General features: G+C 42.2%; 1 protein-coding gene across 13 annotated transcripts in view; it reads right to left on the bottom strand.

Annotated features, from left to right (window-relative positions):
- NCOR1 (nuclear receptor corepressor 1) overlaps positions 1 to 16,968 on the bottom strand; it is a 148,847-nt gene that overhangs the window by 14,596 nt on the left and 117,283 nt on the right. For 11 of the 13 annotated variants that reach the window (XM_038537000.1, XM_038537008.1, XM_038537003.1 and 8 more), the window contains 11 exons: positions 16,003 to 16,171; positions 14,245 to 14,385; positions 12,814 to 12,897; positions 12,087 to 12,343; positions 11,361 to 11,721; positions 8,873 to 9,100; positions 6,492 to 6,701; positions 5,880 to 6,029; positions 5,199 to 5,315; positions 2,901 to 3,066; positions 2,207 to 2,700 (listed from right to left, as the gene is read on the bottom strand). In XM_038537000.1, the coding sequence (XP_038392928.1) occupies positions 2,207 to 2,700; positions 2,901 to 3,066; positions 5,199 to 5,315; positions 5,880 to 6,029; positions 6,492 to 6,701; positions 8,873 to 9,100; positions 11,361 to 11,721; positions 12,087 to 12,343; positions 12,814 to 12,897; positions 14,245 to 14,385; positions 16,003 to 16,171 (2,377 nt within the window). The remainder of the gene's footprint in view (positions 1 to 2,206; positions 2,701 to 2,900; positions 3,067 to 5,198; positions 5,316 to 5,879; positions 6,030 to 6,491; positions 6,702 to 8,872; positions 9,101 to 11,360; positions 11,722 to 12,086; positions 12,344 to 12,813; positions 12,898 to 14,244; positions 14,386 to 16,002; positions 16,172 to 16,968) is intronic. The other 2 variants (XM_038537013.1, XM_038537014.1) reach the window with 1 other exon arrangement.

The following is a 16,968-nucleotide window of genomic DNA, read 5'->3' as shown; positions in this document are numbered from 1 at the left end:
ACAGAGAAATGGTAGGGAATGTCTGGGGGGAAAAAAAAAAAAAAGCAAATTCACTCCCCTGGCAGAAAGGATGCCCACATCAGAGAAGGCCCCTTGAAGTTCCCAGGAAAACTGACCAAGGGTCCAGGCAGCTGTTGCAGTCATGCTGTGGCCTCAGAACAAGGGGATAGGATTGTAACCTCATGCTCTGGAACCTTCTGACTGAACAGGGCACTTTGCATCTACAGGCTGCAGAATCTGAGAAAACTGTCAGAGGCCCAAAGGGTCTATGTATGACTGGCTGGATCAGCAAGTGTGATCAGTCAGTGGGTCCTGGACACAGGTACAGAAGCTCAGGCTCCCACCAAGATCCTGCAGAACTCAACCAAACAGCCCTTTCTTCCTACCCCTTCACCAGGCCATACAAGGTGCAATTAGCTGGGTTCCAGTATGCTCAGGAGAGTGGAAACCTGACAAGTGGCGATGGAAATGATTTTTCGGGAACTAAAATAAATCATCATATTCAAAGTGATTCAGGCTACTTAGCGACTTTGGTCCTACTGGCAGTCACCACTGGTGATTGTACCCAGCACCTTAGAGCTGCCCACCACATCCAGTATACAGTCAATAAAAGTTTGCTGCTGAACTGTGTCCACACTGCTCTTGACACCTGAAGGCGAAGGTGCTGTGCTTCACCTTCAGGGGGAGGGAGGCTCTGAAGGGAAAAACTGAAAACCACACAGAATAACAGTAAACAGCCTGTGGGCTTCACACAAGTCATTTACCTAGTGATAAAAAAAAATCCCACTCACAGAAGACAACAAACCTTCCATTTTCAGACCTTCTGAAGGTCAGAATCCTAGAGCAGGGTGCGGTTTGTGATGCCAACTGCAAAGGACTAGAGAACCGTGCGCCCTGGCACAGAAAGCCACGAGGGGCTGGACCACCAGGCACGCTGGTGACCGTCCTCCAGGCAGGGTCCTGCAACTGCAGATCCTCCTCAGCTAGTGAGTTTCTGCACATGTAGTATCTACTCTGTAGCTGTTCATACTCCTGGGCAAACTTCAATTTTCTGTCTACACAATAGACTACCAAACTGCCTGCTTCTTTCCAAAAAGCTCAGCCAGGGAGTAGATGTTTACCCAAACAAATTATAATTAGGCATAGGGGTAAAAAGGATTACATGTCACATACTGATGCATAAAAAATCTCCCAACTTTCCTCAATTTCTTAACAAAAACAACAGAGAGATGACCACATCTGGTTAAATTATTTCAAGTATTAGTAGATATTTGCTCAAATACCTGATTCTTCCTTCAGGAATTCCATACAGAATTTAGGCAGTCGTTAAATAAATTTGAAGAACTCTTCCAGCATTTTACTATAAATCTGTGAACTCTTATGGACTCACAGGGTAGATGTCAAAATGACTAACCAGACTTGATAAAATCCAACTTGCAATGATAGCAAACTGGTGGTCACCAGAGGGGCGCTGGGGGAGAGGAGTGACGGGAATGAAGGATACGCTTATCACGATGAGCACCGAGTCTTGGACGGAAGTGCTGAATCACTATGTGCTACACCTGAAGCTAATACCACACTCTATGTTAACTATACTGGAATTAAAATAAAATTTAAAACCAGTTTTAAAAAAAAAAGATGTGTGAAAACAATTTTAAGACAATGAGCACACAATAGGAAGATATGCATAAAGAAGGAATAAAAATGACCAATAAATATATGAAAAAAATTTTTTTTAAGATCCAGCTTGCAAAAATGGTGTAATGTGAATACCAATGACCAGTAATATGGTGGTCTCACTTTTTAAAAATTTGTGTCTTAGAAAAAGGATATAAGAGGCTTTGGGGTATCAACTTAAATACTGAACCTCATCCTAGAAAAACGCTTCTCAGAGGCCTTGGTAACCTCTTTGACGTTTCAGACGCCTGAAGATGTTAATGAACTCTGCCCTGCTTTCCCACTTGACCTCTATAAAGGACATGGTGTTTTCATGGAAAATACTTTGGCAGGCATACTTAAGAAACTCTGAAGTTTAAATAATCATGACAAATAGAAGAGACACATTTGCACTACTAACCCACAAAACCTTTCCATTACATTTACTCTGCAATCAGGATATTCTTTAGATCATATTCTGCTTTACCTAAAGAATAAAGTAATTCTTTACTCAGACATCACATTGCAAAACTCAGATTGAGATACATACAGCTACTAGAAGAGTCTGAACTTTGAGAGCCACGTTCCCTTGCATCCTTGTCCGAGGCAATTTGCCGGGTGATGATCACGTCTATGAAGTTAGCTGCAGTAATGGTAGTCTTCCCTCGGGTCCTTAGCTCTTCCTCATATCTGGATTTTGGAGGAGGCCCTTTATCTTTCCCAGCCTCAGAATAAACTACTGAAGAATGAGGCTGGGGCTTGCCACTTGGAAAGGCTGCAGAAGTGTACAGACACTGAACAGATCTCTTCTCCACCTCCAGGGTTTTCTGCTCTAGCTGCTGCTGTTCACTAACTGCTGCTGACCTGCTTCTCAAATTTTCTTCTAACCTGGCAGCTTCATGCTTACTCTCTTTCGTTTTGGAAACCTCCATCTGGGGGGCAGAGGCTGCGGCGTCCACAAGGGCAGCCAGGGCGTCCGCAGCGGTGCTGTAGCGGGAGGCCGGCAGGCCTTGGCTTATTGACGGGCCCCCAGCGGGCAGCGGCCTGCAAATAAAAGCAAACCACACAACTCCGTGAAGGGCAGGTTCTACTGGGGGGTGTGCTGGGGAGGCAGAAGTACAAGCTGCAACAACAAAACGTGTTGAGCGGGCAGTCAACTGCCAAACCATCACAGTCACAAACTTACAAGTGTGCAGTATGCAACAGACTGCTAATTTTGGTCAAGATGTCTATGAGGGACTTACATGATTCGTAGCTGAGCACTTGGATCCAAAGGTGTGATCACACTGGTTCCATTGGTTCCCTGGAAAACGCTGGGTCTTTGCTGCAACATGGTCTCCTGAGCTCTGACTGAGGGGGACGGCGAGCGGACATAGCCATGACTGCCAGGTCGGCCAGGCTGTTCTGAGCCTATGAAAGTCCCCAACCCCCAAAAAAGGAGAAGAAAAAAAGAAAGGCCATAAGGAAGAAGCTAGAGACAGTGACTTTTAGGGACTCTTCATTTCCTAATATCCCTAAACAGAAAAAAGGAGGTAAGAAATTTGATATCCTGCTTTTTACCTTTCTAGAAATATGTTCTATTAAGAGTTTCTTAGTAAAAATGTAGTAAAACCACACTAGTAACTCAAAACAAAAACGTCAACTATCATTTGCTGTAATTCCATTTTTGTGACAAGTTCCTACCTTGATTCCTGAAAGAAACAAAAGTAAAACCAACAATCAAGTACAGCTGATCCTTCAATAACAGGGGTTTGAAGTGCAAGGCTCCACCTACATGCATGTGAACTTTTGAAAACACAGCACAGTACAGTGGATGTATTTTCTCTTCCTTACAATTTTTTTTTCTTCCTTACAATTTTCTCATGTTCTTTTTCTCTTACTTTACTGTAAGAATACAGTCTATGTACATAGAACATACAAAATATGTGTTGATCTGCAGTTTAGATAGTCAGTAAGGCTTCTGGTCAATAGCAGGCTGTCAGCAGTTAAGTTCTGGGGGGCCAAAGTTCTGGTTGGTTTTTCTGGGAGGGGGTGTCAGCGCCCCTAACCCCTGAGCTGTGCAAGGGTCAGCTGCACTCACACAAATCAGATAAGTTCATCTCTCATATTTTCCCTCAGACTCTGGAGTGTTGATCATTTCCAGAATCACACTCAATACAGCCACCTATGTATGACGGAAACAGCACACTGCCACCCCGCTCCCCACCGGGGTCTGAGCAGCTTCAACCCACTGCAGCTCATGCTGCTCCACTCTCTCTGCCTTCCCCAGAAGACCTGCTCTCAGCAAGCTCTCTGGACACATCGTCATTCACACTGCCCTCCCCAAAGGCTCAGCTCCACTAACTACACTTTTTCTCCCCAAGCGCTGAGATGGTTTCGTTCACTGACCTCAGCAACCCTAACGAAGCTGCAGTGTGGGCTTGATCAGCACTCCTCACTGAGAAGACCTCAAACTCTCTCTCATCACTTTCTTCTCCACCTCATCTGCTCTTTGTCTTCAGGAAGGCTGGCAGTGTCGGCCTGCACCCCCACTGCCACAGCACAGATCACCTCGTTCAAGCTTTGTAGCCATGTTCTCCCTTTTGACCACACGACAGCTTATATAAGCATTCTATCTTCCTGGATGAGGAATTGCTATTTACGCTTTTTGTACCTCCGAAAAGACTATCCCTATTTACACTGCCCCTGACGATGTGTGAGTCCGTGTTGCTTTAGGCACATCAACACAGAATATTTATCACCTTTCTAAATGTCTGATGGAGAAAGATGGTATTATATATCTGTATTAGGGTACTACCTCACAATTCACTAACACATTTCCCGTGCTCACTTAATGATTTTTTACTATATACATACAGTAGGTTACTGCTAAATGTCTTCAGGCTTTGCAACCACTGAGGTACTCAAGGTAAGTCCTCAGGAAGATATTACTAGGTGCAATATGAAGACCAGCTCTGGGCCCCTGCTCTACACTGCCACCACTTTGGAGAGTTGTCCCCATGACCATGAGTGTGACAGCCTCCCCATGCTGTGTCCTTCTGTTCCACATCCACCTCCCTTGCTGTACCCCTGGCACCTGGGTTCTAGCCCCACTCAAGCCCCTCATCATGTCGCCTGCCTCCCTGCAGAACAACAGTGCCCGTAAGTCTCGGTGTCCCCCAACCTTCTTCCTGTCTGTCTAATCTGTCCTCATACCGCAGCTCCTCAGCACAGCCTGTCCTAGTGTCCGTGAGTTTCCTTGGCTGCTTTTAGCTCCAATGAGCTCTGTGCCCTGTGTGCTCAGGCCCCACTGAAGCCAACTGCTGGGGTCAAATGAAAATGATGCCTTCCTCATGAAAACCTCATCTCCTGTTCAAAATTCACATCTGCACCATTTCAACTCCGCCTATACTTACCCTACTTCAGTTAAGGTGTGAATTACTTTTTCTCTCATGATTCCCATGTTTAAGATCAGCTTGGCATCCCCTTCAACAGGAAGCCCAATGCCCCATCATCCCAACATCCCAGGAAGGTCTGCTGATGGACAAAGGTGTGCTGCTCACCTGGCCGAAGGTAGAGGTCTGAGGACGCCGCCGCGGCAATCCGCTCCCGCTCCTTCTCCCGCTCCCGTTCCCGCTCCCTCTCAGCGCTTGCAGCTGCTGCCAGGTGCGTCGAGTGCCCTGGAAAACACAGACATCTGCGACTTAAAGACAAAAACATCAGCCTGTCAGGGACGAACGTATTTTAAATTTTTAAGTGACTGAAAATTTTTCAAAATGCTCCAAATTTGAGATGCAGACAGTTTAAGAGTCTTGGATGACACAACACAAGCTAACACAAGCTTTTGGGATATTTCTGGTGTATCTGGGCATATAAAAACTATTATTAAATATTTAGTGAAAAACAGGAGGCCAAGGGCGCCTGGGTGGCACAGTCAGTAGGGCATCCTACTCTTGATTTCAGCTCAGGTCGTGGTCTCAGGGCAGTCTCAGCCCCATGTCGGGCTCCACCCTCAGCAAAGTCTCCTAGAGTTCTCTCTCTCCTCCTCTCCCTTTACCCCTACCCCTGCTCTCTCTAAAATTAAAATAAACACATCTTTAAAAACAAACAAACAAACAAACCAAAAACCCCCAAAAACCAGCAGACTAAAAGGGGGAAAGTGTCCAAAACGCCTTCGAAGGCTACGTTATAAACACTTACGCACACTGGTCCTACCAGAGAGGTGCATGACTACAGTCTCTTACCTGGAGACATAGATGCAGAGTTGTATGGCCTGGGAGGGAAAGTAATCTGTGTACCAGGAATATAAGTGATTCTGTCCATGGGAGGAGTACTGGTTCCCCCTGGATGAGGCACTAAAATTGCTGGAGGCATATTGGTCAGGTCAATGATTCCTGCTCAAAAGACAAATATGATAAAATGATGTTAAATGTCAATTTTTCTGAAGATACACAGCTTTTTATAATCGTTTCTCTCTATAGCCCCATGATACTTTGTATACAGCATAAATAAAAATGGTTAAGATCATCATGACTTTGTAAGACTTTCTTTAATCTATAGAAGGCTATGAAATACTATGCCCCATACGAGTCACCTAAAAGCACGGGCAGATTGCAGAGAGATAGACAGCCAATTGAAAAAAACAATGATCTCAAATAGCCACCACAACGAATTGGTTTAGTTAATTTCAGTCCTCACCAAAACACCCAATCTTGACCCATTACTTTATCTGCCTTCAATGGCTGGAAGCTACAAAAAAGAAAGTGTAGGACTGCCTTTTCGTTCACTCAGCAAATATTCATTGCCTCTCAGTACACCTAACACACTGCAGGGAACCTGAACGCAAAGACACGCACCCCTTGTTGCTGGGTAAGGGAGACCCAGCTGTTGCTCCCGTGGGGAGAGGCCTCTAGCCACGTCTGGGCGCAGGTTCACTTGCATCTGCTGTGAGGTAATGTAATCGTTGAGGATTGTCTGTCTTGTGTTCTCCATTGCATAAAGCTGGTACTGACTTGGGTAAGCCGGGGTCGGGGAGAGCTGTCTCTGAAACAGGTAAGCAGCGGCAGCTGGTGGAGAGAATCAGAGAATGGCATTTAGTGGAGTCTAGGGGAGATTCATTCACTAACTGTCACCTGCAGGAAGGTCGAGGCCTCCTGCTGCCAAGCTAATACACATGTGCAGCTTTGGGTGGGTGGCACGTTACGAGGAGAAGGGAGATGTGTGGTAGACCCTGATATGTCACCCACGTGAATATATGCATTCTCACGTCAGGTGTAATGGAAAGGGGGGAGGAACTAGACACGGTCCAAGGGTGAAGATTTTCACTGGTAGAACAGGAGCTAAGAAACTTCCCAAGCAGCTGCATTTCCAACCTTTGCCATGTAACCTAATGGTATTTTCACCCCAGTATCTAAGAGCTGTGTTTGAAAATAGAATTATTTTTATAGTACTGATCATTCAACACAACCAAACAGAAATACATGTGAACACACTTTGAGACACAGAACGACTTTCCTGGGACTGAGAATGCTTAGTCTACAAGCATTTAAGTAATGCATGTGTTTAGAGCAGAGATTAGCAAACTTCCTCTGTAAAAGGCCAGATGGTAAATACCTTCTGCGTTGTGGACCATATGGTCTGTTTCACCTACTCAACTCTGCCATTGTAGCTTGAAAGCTGCCAGAGACAAAACAACCACAAACGTGGGTGGGCCGGGTTCTAATAAAACTTCATTTACACAAATACGCAGCAGGACGATTTGGCCCCCTGGCCGTAGTTTGACAGCCTGGGTTAGAGCATGACACAAGTTGCTACGAAGGGGCAGGGAGGTATGATAAAAAGGAGAAGGTAACGTCCCATTTGAAACATTTAAATCCAGCTCCAGCTCAAAAATAACAAGCACACAAAACTGCTCTAAAATGAGGGGCTATGATAAGCACTACATTGAAGTATACACATTCCATTTTGCCTGAAAATGTGAGTGAACTATTTTAAATCTCTAGAAAAACAGATGACAAGTTTTCTGGAATGTCTGCTTCCCCTTTCTTCATCCGGAACCCCCAGCAGAACAAGTCTGTCAGTGGACTCTGTGGGAACTTCTGCCTCAGTTTCTGTGAGACAGCCCCTGAAGAACTATGTGTAGGCTTCTCTGAAACCTAATGTTCTCAAGTGATAAATAATTTGATGCTGTTGATATAGCCTTCAAAAGATAAAATATTTGCCCCAGGTACCTTGCTTCTATAAAATATAACTAACCCTTAGAGATCTTGGCATGCTGGTAATGAAAATCTCCTAAGGACCATGGTAAAACATAGGTATTATTTCTCAACTTCAACTTGAAGGATGTAACAAACAATTGAGGATGGAGAAGAGGTCTGAGCAGAAAATACACATCTGAGTATGGCTCAGCAGGCAAGAAGAGCAGGGACTGAGCAGAGAGGACAGGCTGGAGCTGGCACATGGACGGGTTAGGCCAGCCACTGATACGCTGAGTCACTCCTTTCCCTTTGTAGAGCATGCTGCCTTGGGCAGATTGTCCCCAGAAAACCTACACACTCCTACATCCATCGTCAGAAGGGTGGGTCTGTTCAAAAGTTCCTTCCAGTTGTACCTGCTACTGTAATTACATAACTTATTGAGGTAACCCGGAGGTTGCTGAGAGAAGAATGAAATGAGTTGTTTCTCTGGAAACTGAGTTGACTACTTTGGAAAGATTCAATACAAAAGTTGAATCAGGTGTGGATGAGACAATTTGGAAAGACTGAAGAAAACAATCTGCAAGGATTCTGTATTTAAATTGCTTTGAAGCAGCTTTAAATTCTAGCTTCACTTAAAAAATCAAAACTGCAAGGAAATGTATCACTTAGATTTCATCAGTAGACCTTGACCTTACATCAGATCACCGATGAGGTAAGTGAAGGTCTACTTCGTAAATTTAAATATTTAAGGGGCGTCCGTCATTCAAAAATAATTCTTTACATTGACCCACTTTTTCAATCAGCTTAACCAAATGCCATTCTGATTTTTAGTCCTATAATGGGAGCTGGTAATATTGTTTCCTGATTTAGGAACTGGTAATTAATGTGGTGGTGGTGGGGGGTTGTGTGTGTGACAGTTCAGTGAGCTGCACACATATATACAACAGTTTGCATATTATACTTTAATAAATAAATAGTTTAAAAAATCAGACAGGTGTATTATTTCTTTGCCATAAACCATCCCTACACCCAGTGCTTACCAGGATCCAGAGCCCTGTGAAATGGCATGGCTGGATCCAAATGTGTGGGAAGATGGCTCCGATAAACCTCTCCTGTGGTGTTGCCCCTATGATGGGGATCAAAAGGGCTGTGGCTTACTACAGGGTCCACCCCAGGTACTGGAGACTTCGCTGGTATACTTTCCCTCTGGGTAGGGGTCAGTGTTGATTTTCTTTCATGATTGGTAGACTTGCTAGAGGAAATCGTAACTGAAAAAAAAAAAAAGGCAACACCATAACTTCTTAAGAAAACTTGGGAAGTCAAGTCATATAGTCGACCCCTGAACAATGCAGGGGTTAGGGACAGCAACCCTCCATACAGGGAAAAATCCATGTGCAACTTCTGATTCCCCAAAAACTAACAGCCTACTACTGACCGGAAGGCTTACTAGTGACATAGTCAATTAGTGCATATTTTGTATGTTTTATGTATTGTATTCTGGATTCTTACAATAAAGTAAGCTAGAGAAAAGAAAATTGTAAGAGAGGCGCCTGGGTGGCCAGATGGGTCTTACTCTTGATTTCAGCTCAGGTAATGATTGCAGGATTGTGAGATTAAGCCCTGTGTTGGGCTCTGTGCTCAGCAGGGGAATCTGCTTCCCTCTCTCCCTCTTCCTCTGTCCCTTCCCCAGCTCCTGCACTCGCTTTTCTCTAAAGTAAATCTTAAAAAAAAAAAAAAAAAAAAAAAAGGACAAGAAAATTGCAAGAGAAAAATATGTTTACAGTACTGTACTGTATTTATCCCCCCTCACCCAAAAAAAAAATCCACATTAAGTGGACCTGCATAGTTCAAACCAAAGTTGTTCAACAATTTATTCATTTCTCACTCAAACAATTACAGACTGTATTTTATATTTTTATCTGCTTCCACCTAACATTTAATATTCCATCTTGAAAAACATGCAAATATGAAGAACTAGCAGAAGCTTTTGAGATTTGGAGATTACCAGCTCTTGGATCCCAGCACCATTTTATCACCTAATGTTAAGATTAAAAATGAAGTTCAGCACTCCTCTTTACAGCCCATTAGAAATGATCTTGTTTTCTGTAGGACTCCAACATTTCAAATTCTTCTCCATCCCCCGCGTACCAAGTCATAGCTCCCTCCCTCTGTCTGTGCCGCCAAGCCTCCCTGCTGCTCGCCCGTCACTACGTGATGCCATCTTCCGTTGCCCTGGACTTCTACAAAGCCTTTCTCATGAGCTCATCAACGTCAACCACCTCCCTACCTCAACCTCTTCTTTTTAAAGGGTGTTACTCAGAAGTTATTAGATCATTCCCCCAATGAACAGCATATATATCCTGACACTCACTGGCTGTCACCTTCTGCTGTTTTAATAATTGTGGTAAAACACACAGAATATAAAAGTTACCATTTTGAAGGGTATGATTCAGTGGCATTAATACACTCAGGTTTGTGCAGTTACCACCACCACCTAATTATTAATATTTTGAGAATATCATCTTTGCCATGATTGCACAAATCTATCTGACAAAACCAAGAAATCATGCTGGTTTACTACATCCCCTTCTGAGCCCCAACTTGCTCAAACATGGAGTGCCTTTCCCCTCTGCAGGGCAATTCTCCTTCAGAATCAGAGCCTGAGGCTCTGCCTTCACCACTCTGCCCCCCAAGTGGGTACTTCCCTTTCTCTTCCCTCCAAGATGGTCCTCTTCTCCCCCGCATGAAATACTGCTCACCTTCCCAGTTACCCCAGCATCCTGCCAGGACCTCACACATACTGCAATAAAGCTGACAGAGTGGCTGGGGATGTTGTGAAGGGTCACAGGTGGTTTCAGGGTTCATCTGGTAAAAATCAATACCTCTCACCTTACAGCATACCTGCCCGCAGCAGGGAGCCAGGGGAGGTAGCTGACACCACCACCAGCAGCAATGGCTATAACAATATTTCACATTTACTACGTGCCGGGCATCACTCATGCTTTCCTTTCCAAGTCCTTCGAACACATGGCCTCATCTGATCTTTCCAATGGGCAGTGAGGTAAGTCTTAATATGACATTACCATTTTACGGATATGAGGAAACTAAAGCCTTGGGAAGCGAAGTAACTTGTCCAAGGTCATGCAGAAAGAAGTATCTCAATTCGAGTCCAGGAAGTCTTGCTCCGTGGCCTGAACTTTCAACCCCTACACCAGAGCCACTAACCAAACAATGGTCAACACGGACTTTCAGAACACCTTGTAGGATTACCTGAATATCCACTCTAAGAATAAACTTACTCTAGAGCATTTCTGGACTCCAGCATACTTTATGCCTGATGAAAGTATTAGGTATTTTACCTACCATTATACCTACTTGCAATTTGGTAGCCTTCCATATAGCTCTCCTATCAAGCACAACCTACAGAACTTGTGGCAACCCAAAGCTAACAATCTGACATTTACTTTTTGCCAGAGGTGGGAAAAGAGAGTGCAGTCAACATGAGACCAGGACAGAAGAGTAACGTACCATCAGCAGTTCTGTTCATCATAGGCGAGCCTCTGGATATGGTGTTTGGATAACTCACAGGTGTCCGCCGTGCACTACTATCATCATAAATCCCTGGGCTCAGTTGTGCCTTGGGAGCTTCATGAAGTGTTGACCTAAGAACGGAGGGGCCAGAGCTTACCACTGATGTATGTCGGGAACGCACTGGCTCGCCTGCTTTCACATCCTCATATTTTCCCCGTTCTACCGCTTTTATGTTCTCTGGCACAATTTCCAGTGGAGGCATTCCACGGGATAGTTTGTTAGGCCCTGTGATTAAGGATTTGACGTTGTGTTTGATGGCAGATTGACCTGAGTTGCTGTCAAACTTTATTGGTGTACCCTAAAAGAAAAGAAACACTCATTATAGGTAGTCCACGGCATCCAAAGATTTCTTCCATCTCAGGTCAGCCAGGCTCATAGCAATTATAATTTGCTCTGGCAACCTTTACTATCTGTATGGATGTGGATATCTCAATAAAATGCTCACAAATCCAGAGCTGCAGACTTTCTTGCAGTGTGCATTCCACAATACAGACACAAGAGAAACAAATAATAAAAAGTGTACATAAAACTTTCACTTTTACTTCTAAAAGATCTGACATCCTAAGAACTACTTATAATTATTAAGTCATGCTCTTAAAAATGCCCCATGACTATTACAGTCTGAAGTGGAATGGCTGACAAAAAGCACCCTAATGTAGTTACCTGGGAGATGGAACCCTCAATTATTGGCCTTGTGCTCTGGACTACTTCTGGAGTTTTTCGGCTTTCCTGAGTTAAAATATCTTGCCGTGGAATCTCATGAATGGAACGCCCCATTTCTTTGATGGTGGTAATGCCATCATATGGTTTCCCTTTGGTAATGGCGCCTTCAAATGCTCGTATGGGAGGACTCTCCCTTTTAATCTGTTTGGGATATTTAAGACCATCTTCAAAGCTGTCTGTTGTTGCTCTTGGTGTGCCTTCAGGAAAGAATTCAAGAAACATACCTATTATAATAATGCCAATGGTTGCATAACAATGCAACTGAACTGTACACTTAAAAATTGTTGAGACAGTAAATTCTGATACATGTATTTTACCACTATTTAAAAAAATCAATACCTTGTCAGCTTGCAGTTTCTAATCAATTTTCTGTTTATAACACTAAGTCGTCATTTTTTTCAGGTGATTCAAGATTTAATACACTGTTCATCACAATCAGAGAATGGTTCTTACATAATGAAGATGCCTCTATATTCAAAGATTAGGTAACTACCATCTTCAAATAAACTAGCTCAGAAACAGAAGAGTTAAAATCAAGACTTAAATATCTAATATTTCAAAAGGGAAAATACTTGAAAAGCATGTTTCATGCACTGCAAATTAATGACAAACTACTTGGCCAACGGGCAGTCATGAATAAAAGCCAAAACAAGCAAAAAAAGTTTACCCTGCATTATGGAACCAGACAGTACAGTCCTTTCTTTGAGGTCAGAATGAGGGCTCCCCCTGGGTAATGCTCGGCATATCAGCCCTTTCAAAAAAAGAAAGGATTCAAGTATTAAACATAATGCGGATATCAATTCACGTATACTTTATACTGACCTTAGAGTATATACTTTTTGATAAAAGCTCTATGGAGAAAGATATCTTAAATTTGTGAACTATTGAGAATATCATGGAAAAAATAAAAGTTGTAAGTACCCAACATGACATCATTTGTTCCTTTTCAACATTCTACTAAAGAGAAAATAGCCACAGAAGACCTCTCTTATAAACCAAAAAGGAAAGACACTTTCAAAATTACATCTAAAATCCAATGCTTGTCAAGGTGAGAGGACACACAGAGGGGTTGAGAATCACCATTAAGCTCTGGAATAGACTTCTGAGAGATGGAAAACACAGAAGATGGCTGCACTATCTCAAAACTGGTAAAATACATAAATGAAAACATGCAAATCAAAATGAGAAAGCTGTAAATAACCTCTTCATAAGTTTCGCGTCACATCACAATACACTTGAATCAAGGATTGGAAATAACCACACACAATTACCCTAAAGGTAAAGGGAAGTAAGATTTTTTTTTTTTTTAATATGGAGAAAATCCAACTCTTAGAAAATTACGCAGGACTTCGAAGATTGAGGAATCCTTATCCTGTTTTTAGTATTTCACCTATATTAACATTAAATTGTTGAGGCAGGTTAAGATTTAAAGAAAGTGAGGCATTAACAAAATAAAACCACAGGTTTTTAGTAGTTTTGATATACATTCACTGATGTAGTGAATGTGTATCAAACATGGGGTAAGTTTGTATCATGTGGTCAGCACAAGTTTGGACAGCTGTCTAGGATCCCCACACAATAACTACAATCCCTTAATTTACAGAGGATTAAACTCCCACAGTGAAATTCCTCAGTAAACAGTGCAGCAGGATTTCAAATACAGGTCTTTGTTCTATTACATCATTTTAACTACCTCACAATGAAAAACCAAGTTCTCAGAGTGAATTTTACATTTTTCAACTCACTTAATTAACCCTAGCAGGAATAGTCTACAAATTACAGGGGCATTCTACTAGTTATCTATGATATGACCCATAATGTTTAATTTTTACTTTCTTCCACTGTCATGTATTTGATTTATATGTACATATGAATATAAATGTAAACATGTCAACTAGTTCATAACAATATTAATTATATGTTACATATTATACTATAATATATAATGATATATTAATAAAAGTTTCATTTATATATTAACATGAATATAAATTTCAGGTACAAATGACAGAGACTGAATACAACCTAACCCAACCATGCAAATTTGCTGTACAAAATTAAATGTATCTAAATAAAGTTCTGGAAACAATATTTTTACCCTCCAACGGTGCTGACACAGGAGACTCCCTCATTGACAACCCTTGCTTTATATTTCCTTCCACTGATTCGTAGCTTCTTTTCAAACTGATTTCATGAGCTGTTCTTGGACTCCTTGTCCCTTCTCGGGCATTCTTAATATCTGCAGAACATAGAAATAAGAATTGCTCAGACAGGGCCCAAGGCCTATGCTATAGTAAATCAGTTATCTTAGTTTCATAGTCTATCTTATAAAAATAATAATATAAAAACCAGTCGATGACCTATGGCCCACTACTTTGTAGATGATATTTATGAAATTTTCATTAATTCAAATTTATTTGAGTGCCAGGCATAAATAAGATAGGCTTGCAGATAAGGTTAACATATTAAGTCCCTTCCTTCATGAAACTTACCCAATCGTGGCAGATACAAATAAAGCGCGAGACAATTGCTCTAGAGCATAGTCAGTACTACGAAAAGAGAGGTATAGTGTACTAGGAGAATGCTGGAAGGGAAACCTAACACATCAAAGGCTCCGATAAGGCTGCCTATGAGAAGCCATGGGTAAGCTGAGAACTGAAGGATGAGGAGGAGATGCTTATGTCAGAGGTAAGGGAGGAAGAGTTGGTACAGGCCAAGGGAATGTGAGCACACAGACGTCACAGTGAGGCAGAGTGTGGAACATTCGAAGAACTTAAGCTGGGTGCGTGGTCAGTTTGTACGGAGCTGAAGGAAGAGTGTATGGGCAGGCAGTGCAAGGGAGCAAAGGGAAAAGTGGGAAGGGAACAGTCTGGGAGAGAAGCTGGCATCAGATGGTGGTGGGGGGACTGAGCCAAGGTAAGGGGCTTACACTGATCTTAAAGCAATGCAGTCAAGCAGGAAGCAATGGGATATTGCTGAAAGGGGTTTTGACTAAAGGTGGGGAGGTCAGGGGCAGATGCTGAGTCACCCCAATGGAAGACGATGGTGGCAGTGGGGAATACCAGAAATGGAAATATTCCAGAGCATTCAGAAAAAAGAACAGAAACAGCTTAGTGACTGGACGTGGAAAGGGAACAACAAAATGATGAGGATGACATCTACATATCTGGCTTAGGCAATGCACATTAATTTTTTCCTCTAGAAGCAAAATGTAAATCAGCATATGCCAGAAATGTTAAAACAAGAAAGGAGGAAGGAAATCAGAAAAAGTTACCATGTGTTCTGCATCAGGCACTCTGTGCTCACATACCTTACGTCTTTGTATTCCAAGAGAGATAAAACATGACTAATGACTACTCATATCATAGAAACAGCTGCTAATGGGAACTCAAATCTAGTCCCTCACTTGGCTTTTTTTTTTTTAACCATAACTGAGTCATTCTTGTAACATTAATGAGAAAATATAACCTGAGAATACATCTAAAGAAAATGCTTATACACAGATGTTAAAATAATTTAAGAATTTCAATTCAAAACTCTTTCCAGGTTTATCAGATTATTATCTACTGTCTAATTCTTTTTTTTTTTTTTTTTTTACTGTCTAATTCTTAATGTATGAAATAGGAATCCCTTTAAAATAAAAATGATTCTACTAAAGTTAAAGACTCTCTTCTTAGGCTAACTCGACTAGCCACAGTTGATGTTAGCTACCACTATAGAACCATGTACTATGGGCTCTACACTGTTTATCATTTTTCAGTGCCTCCCTCCACCCAGCAAGTATGTGGGGAAGCAGAGCCTCTGTTTCCAGTCCCACATCACCATACTGGCTTCAGAGTACAGACATCATACTCACTATCGTAGGATAAGATGTGTCCACTTTTGCCTTCATAAATAACATGACCTTTTGATGCAGCTTCCTCTCTGCCTTTCTCAGGACTGCTCTCTTCAATAGGCATTCTAGAAATGGATCCCTTTACCAACGCCTCAGTTGGTATGCCAGCCTGTGACAGAGCTGGGGTACCCTGCCATCAAATCAAACACAAATACTCAGGTTTAGAGGAAACGGGAGATGCTCAGAAAACTTAACCTACCACACTGGGAGTCTGATCCATCCATATCTTCAAAGAAGAAAGGACAAAGACATGAGAGGAAACCAGACATTAAGGTTTTATAAGCATAAAGAAATACTGTACCTTTGTCTTAGAACCCTGTCCTGCAAAACTTAAAATGCTGACAGGTATAAGAATCAAATTAGCTTTCTTCCCCTCCCTGAAATCAAACCTCTTAACTCTCAAGAAAAAAAAATCTGTCTTAGAGGCCAAAAATCATGTAAGTATAGTAAGTTTTTTTCAAAACATCTAATAAAAATGAGGTGATAAATTAAGTTTTAAATTTAGAATACTGCAACCTTCTCTCACATTGTGATAAGAGGAAAAAACAACCTGAAGTTCCCAAACTGTCTGCTGCATTCAAGTGGAGGCAGGAAAGGCAAAACTCAGAAGTCTCCATCCTGTGCTATGGATTCAGTTTAGGTCACATCCTCTGCGTCTTCACCATCATTACTTAGTCCTCTTTGGGGTTGCCTAGGGCCACGGTTCTTTCTGACCCCTCTTTGAAGCAGTAAACTCTTCCTTCCAGAGAAATCATTCATGGAAACTCAGGTGTTAGAACACTTAGTAAAAGTGAGCTGCTGGGTTGAAATGGGCGTGGTAGGCCCAGACCAGCCCACTCACACATTTGGCATCCCCAAAACTCTAGTGAGGAGGACGATATGAAAACACACACATAGAATAGGAAGAATGACAACAAAACATTTACT

The sequence above is a fragment of the Canis lupus genome, chromosome 5, assembly GCF_011100685.1.
Source record: "Canis lupus familiaris isolate Mischka breed German Shepherd chromosome 5, alternate assembly UU_Cfam_GSD_1.0, whole genome shotgun sequence".
Lineage (NCBI taxonomy): Eukaryota > Metazoa > Chordata > Mammalia > Carnivora > Canidae > Canis > Canis lupus.
Note: the sequence above shows the minus strand (reverse complement) of the source record. Positions and strands in the feature narration are given on the sequence as shown.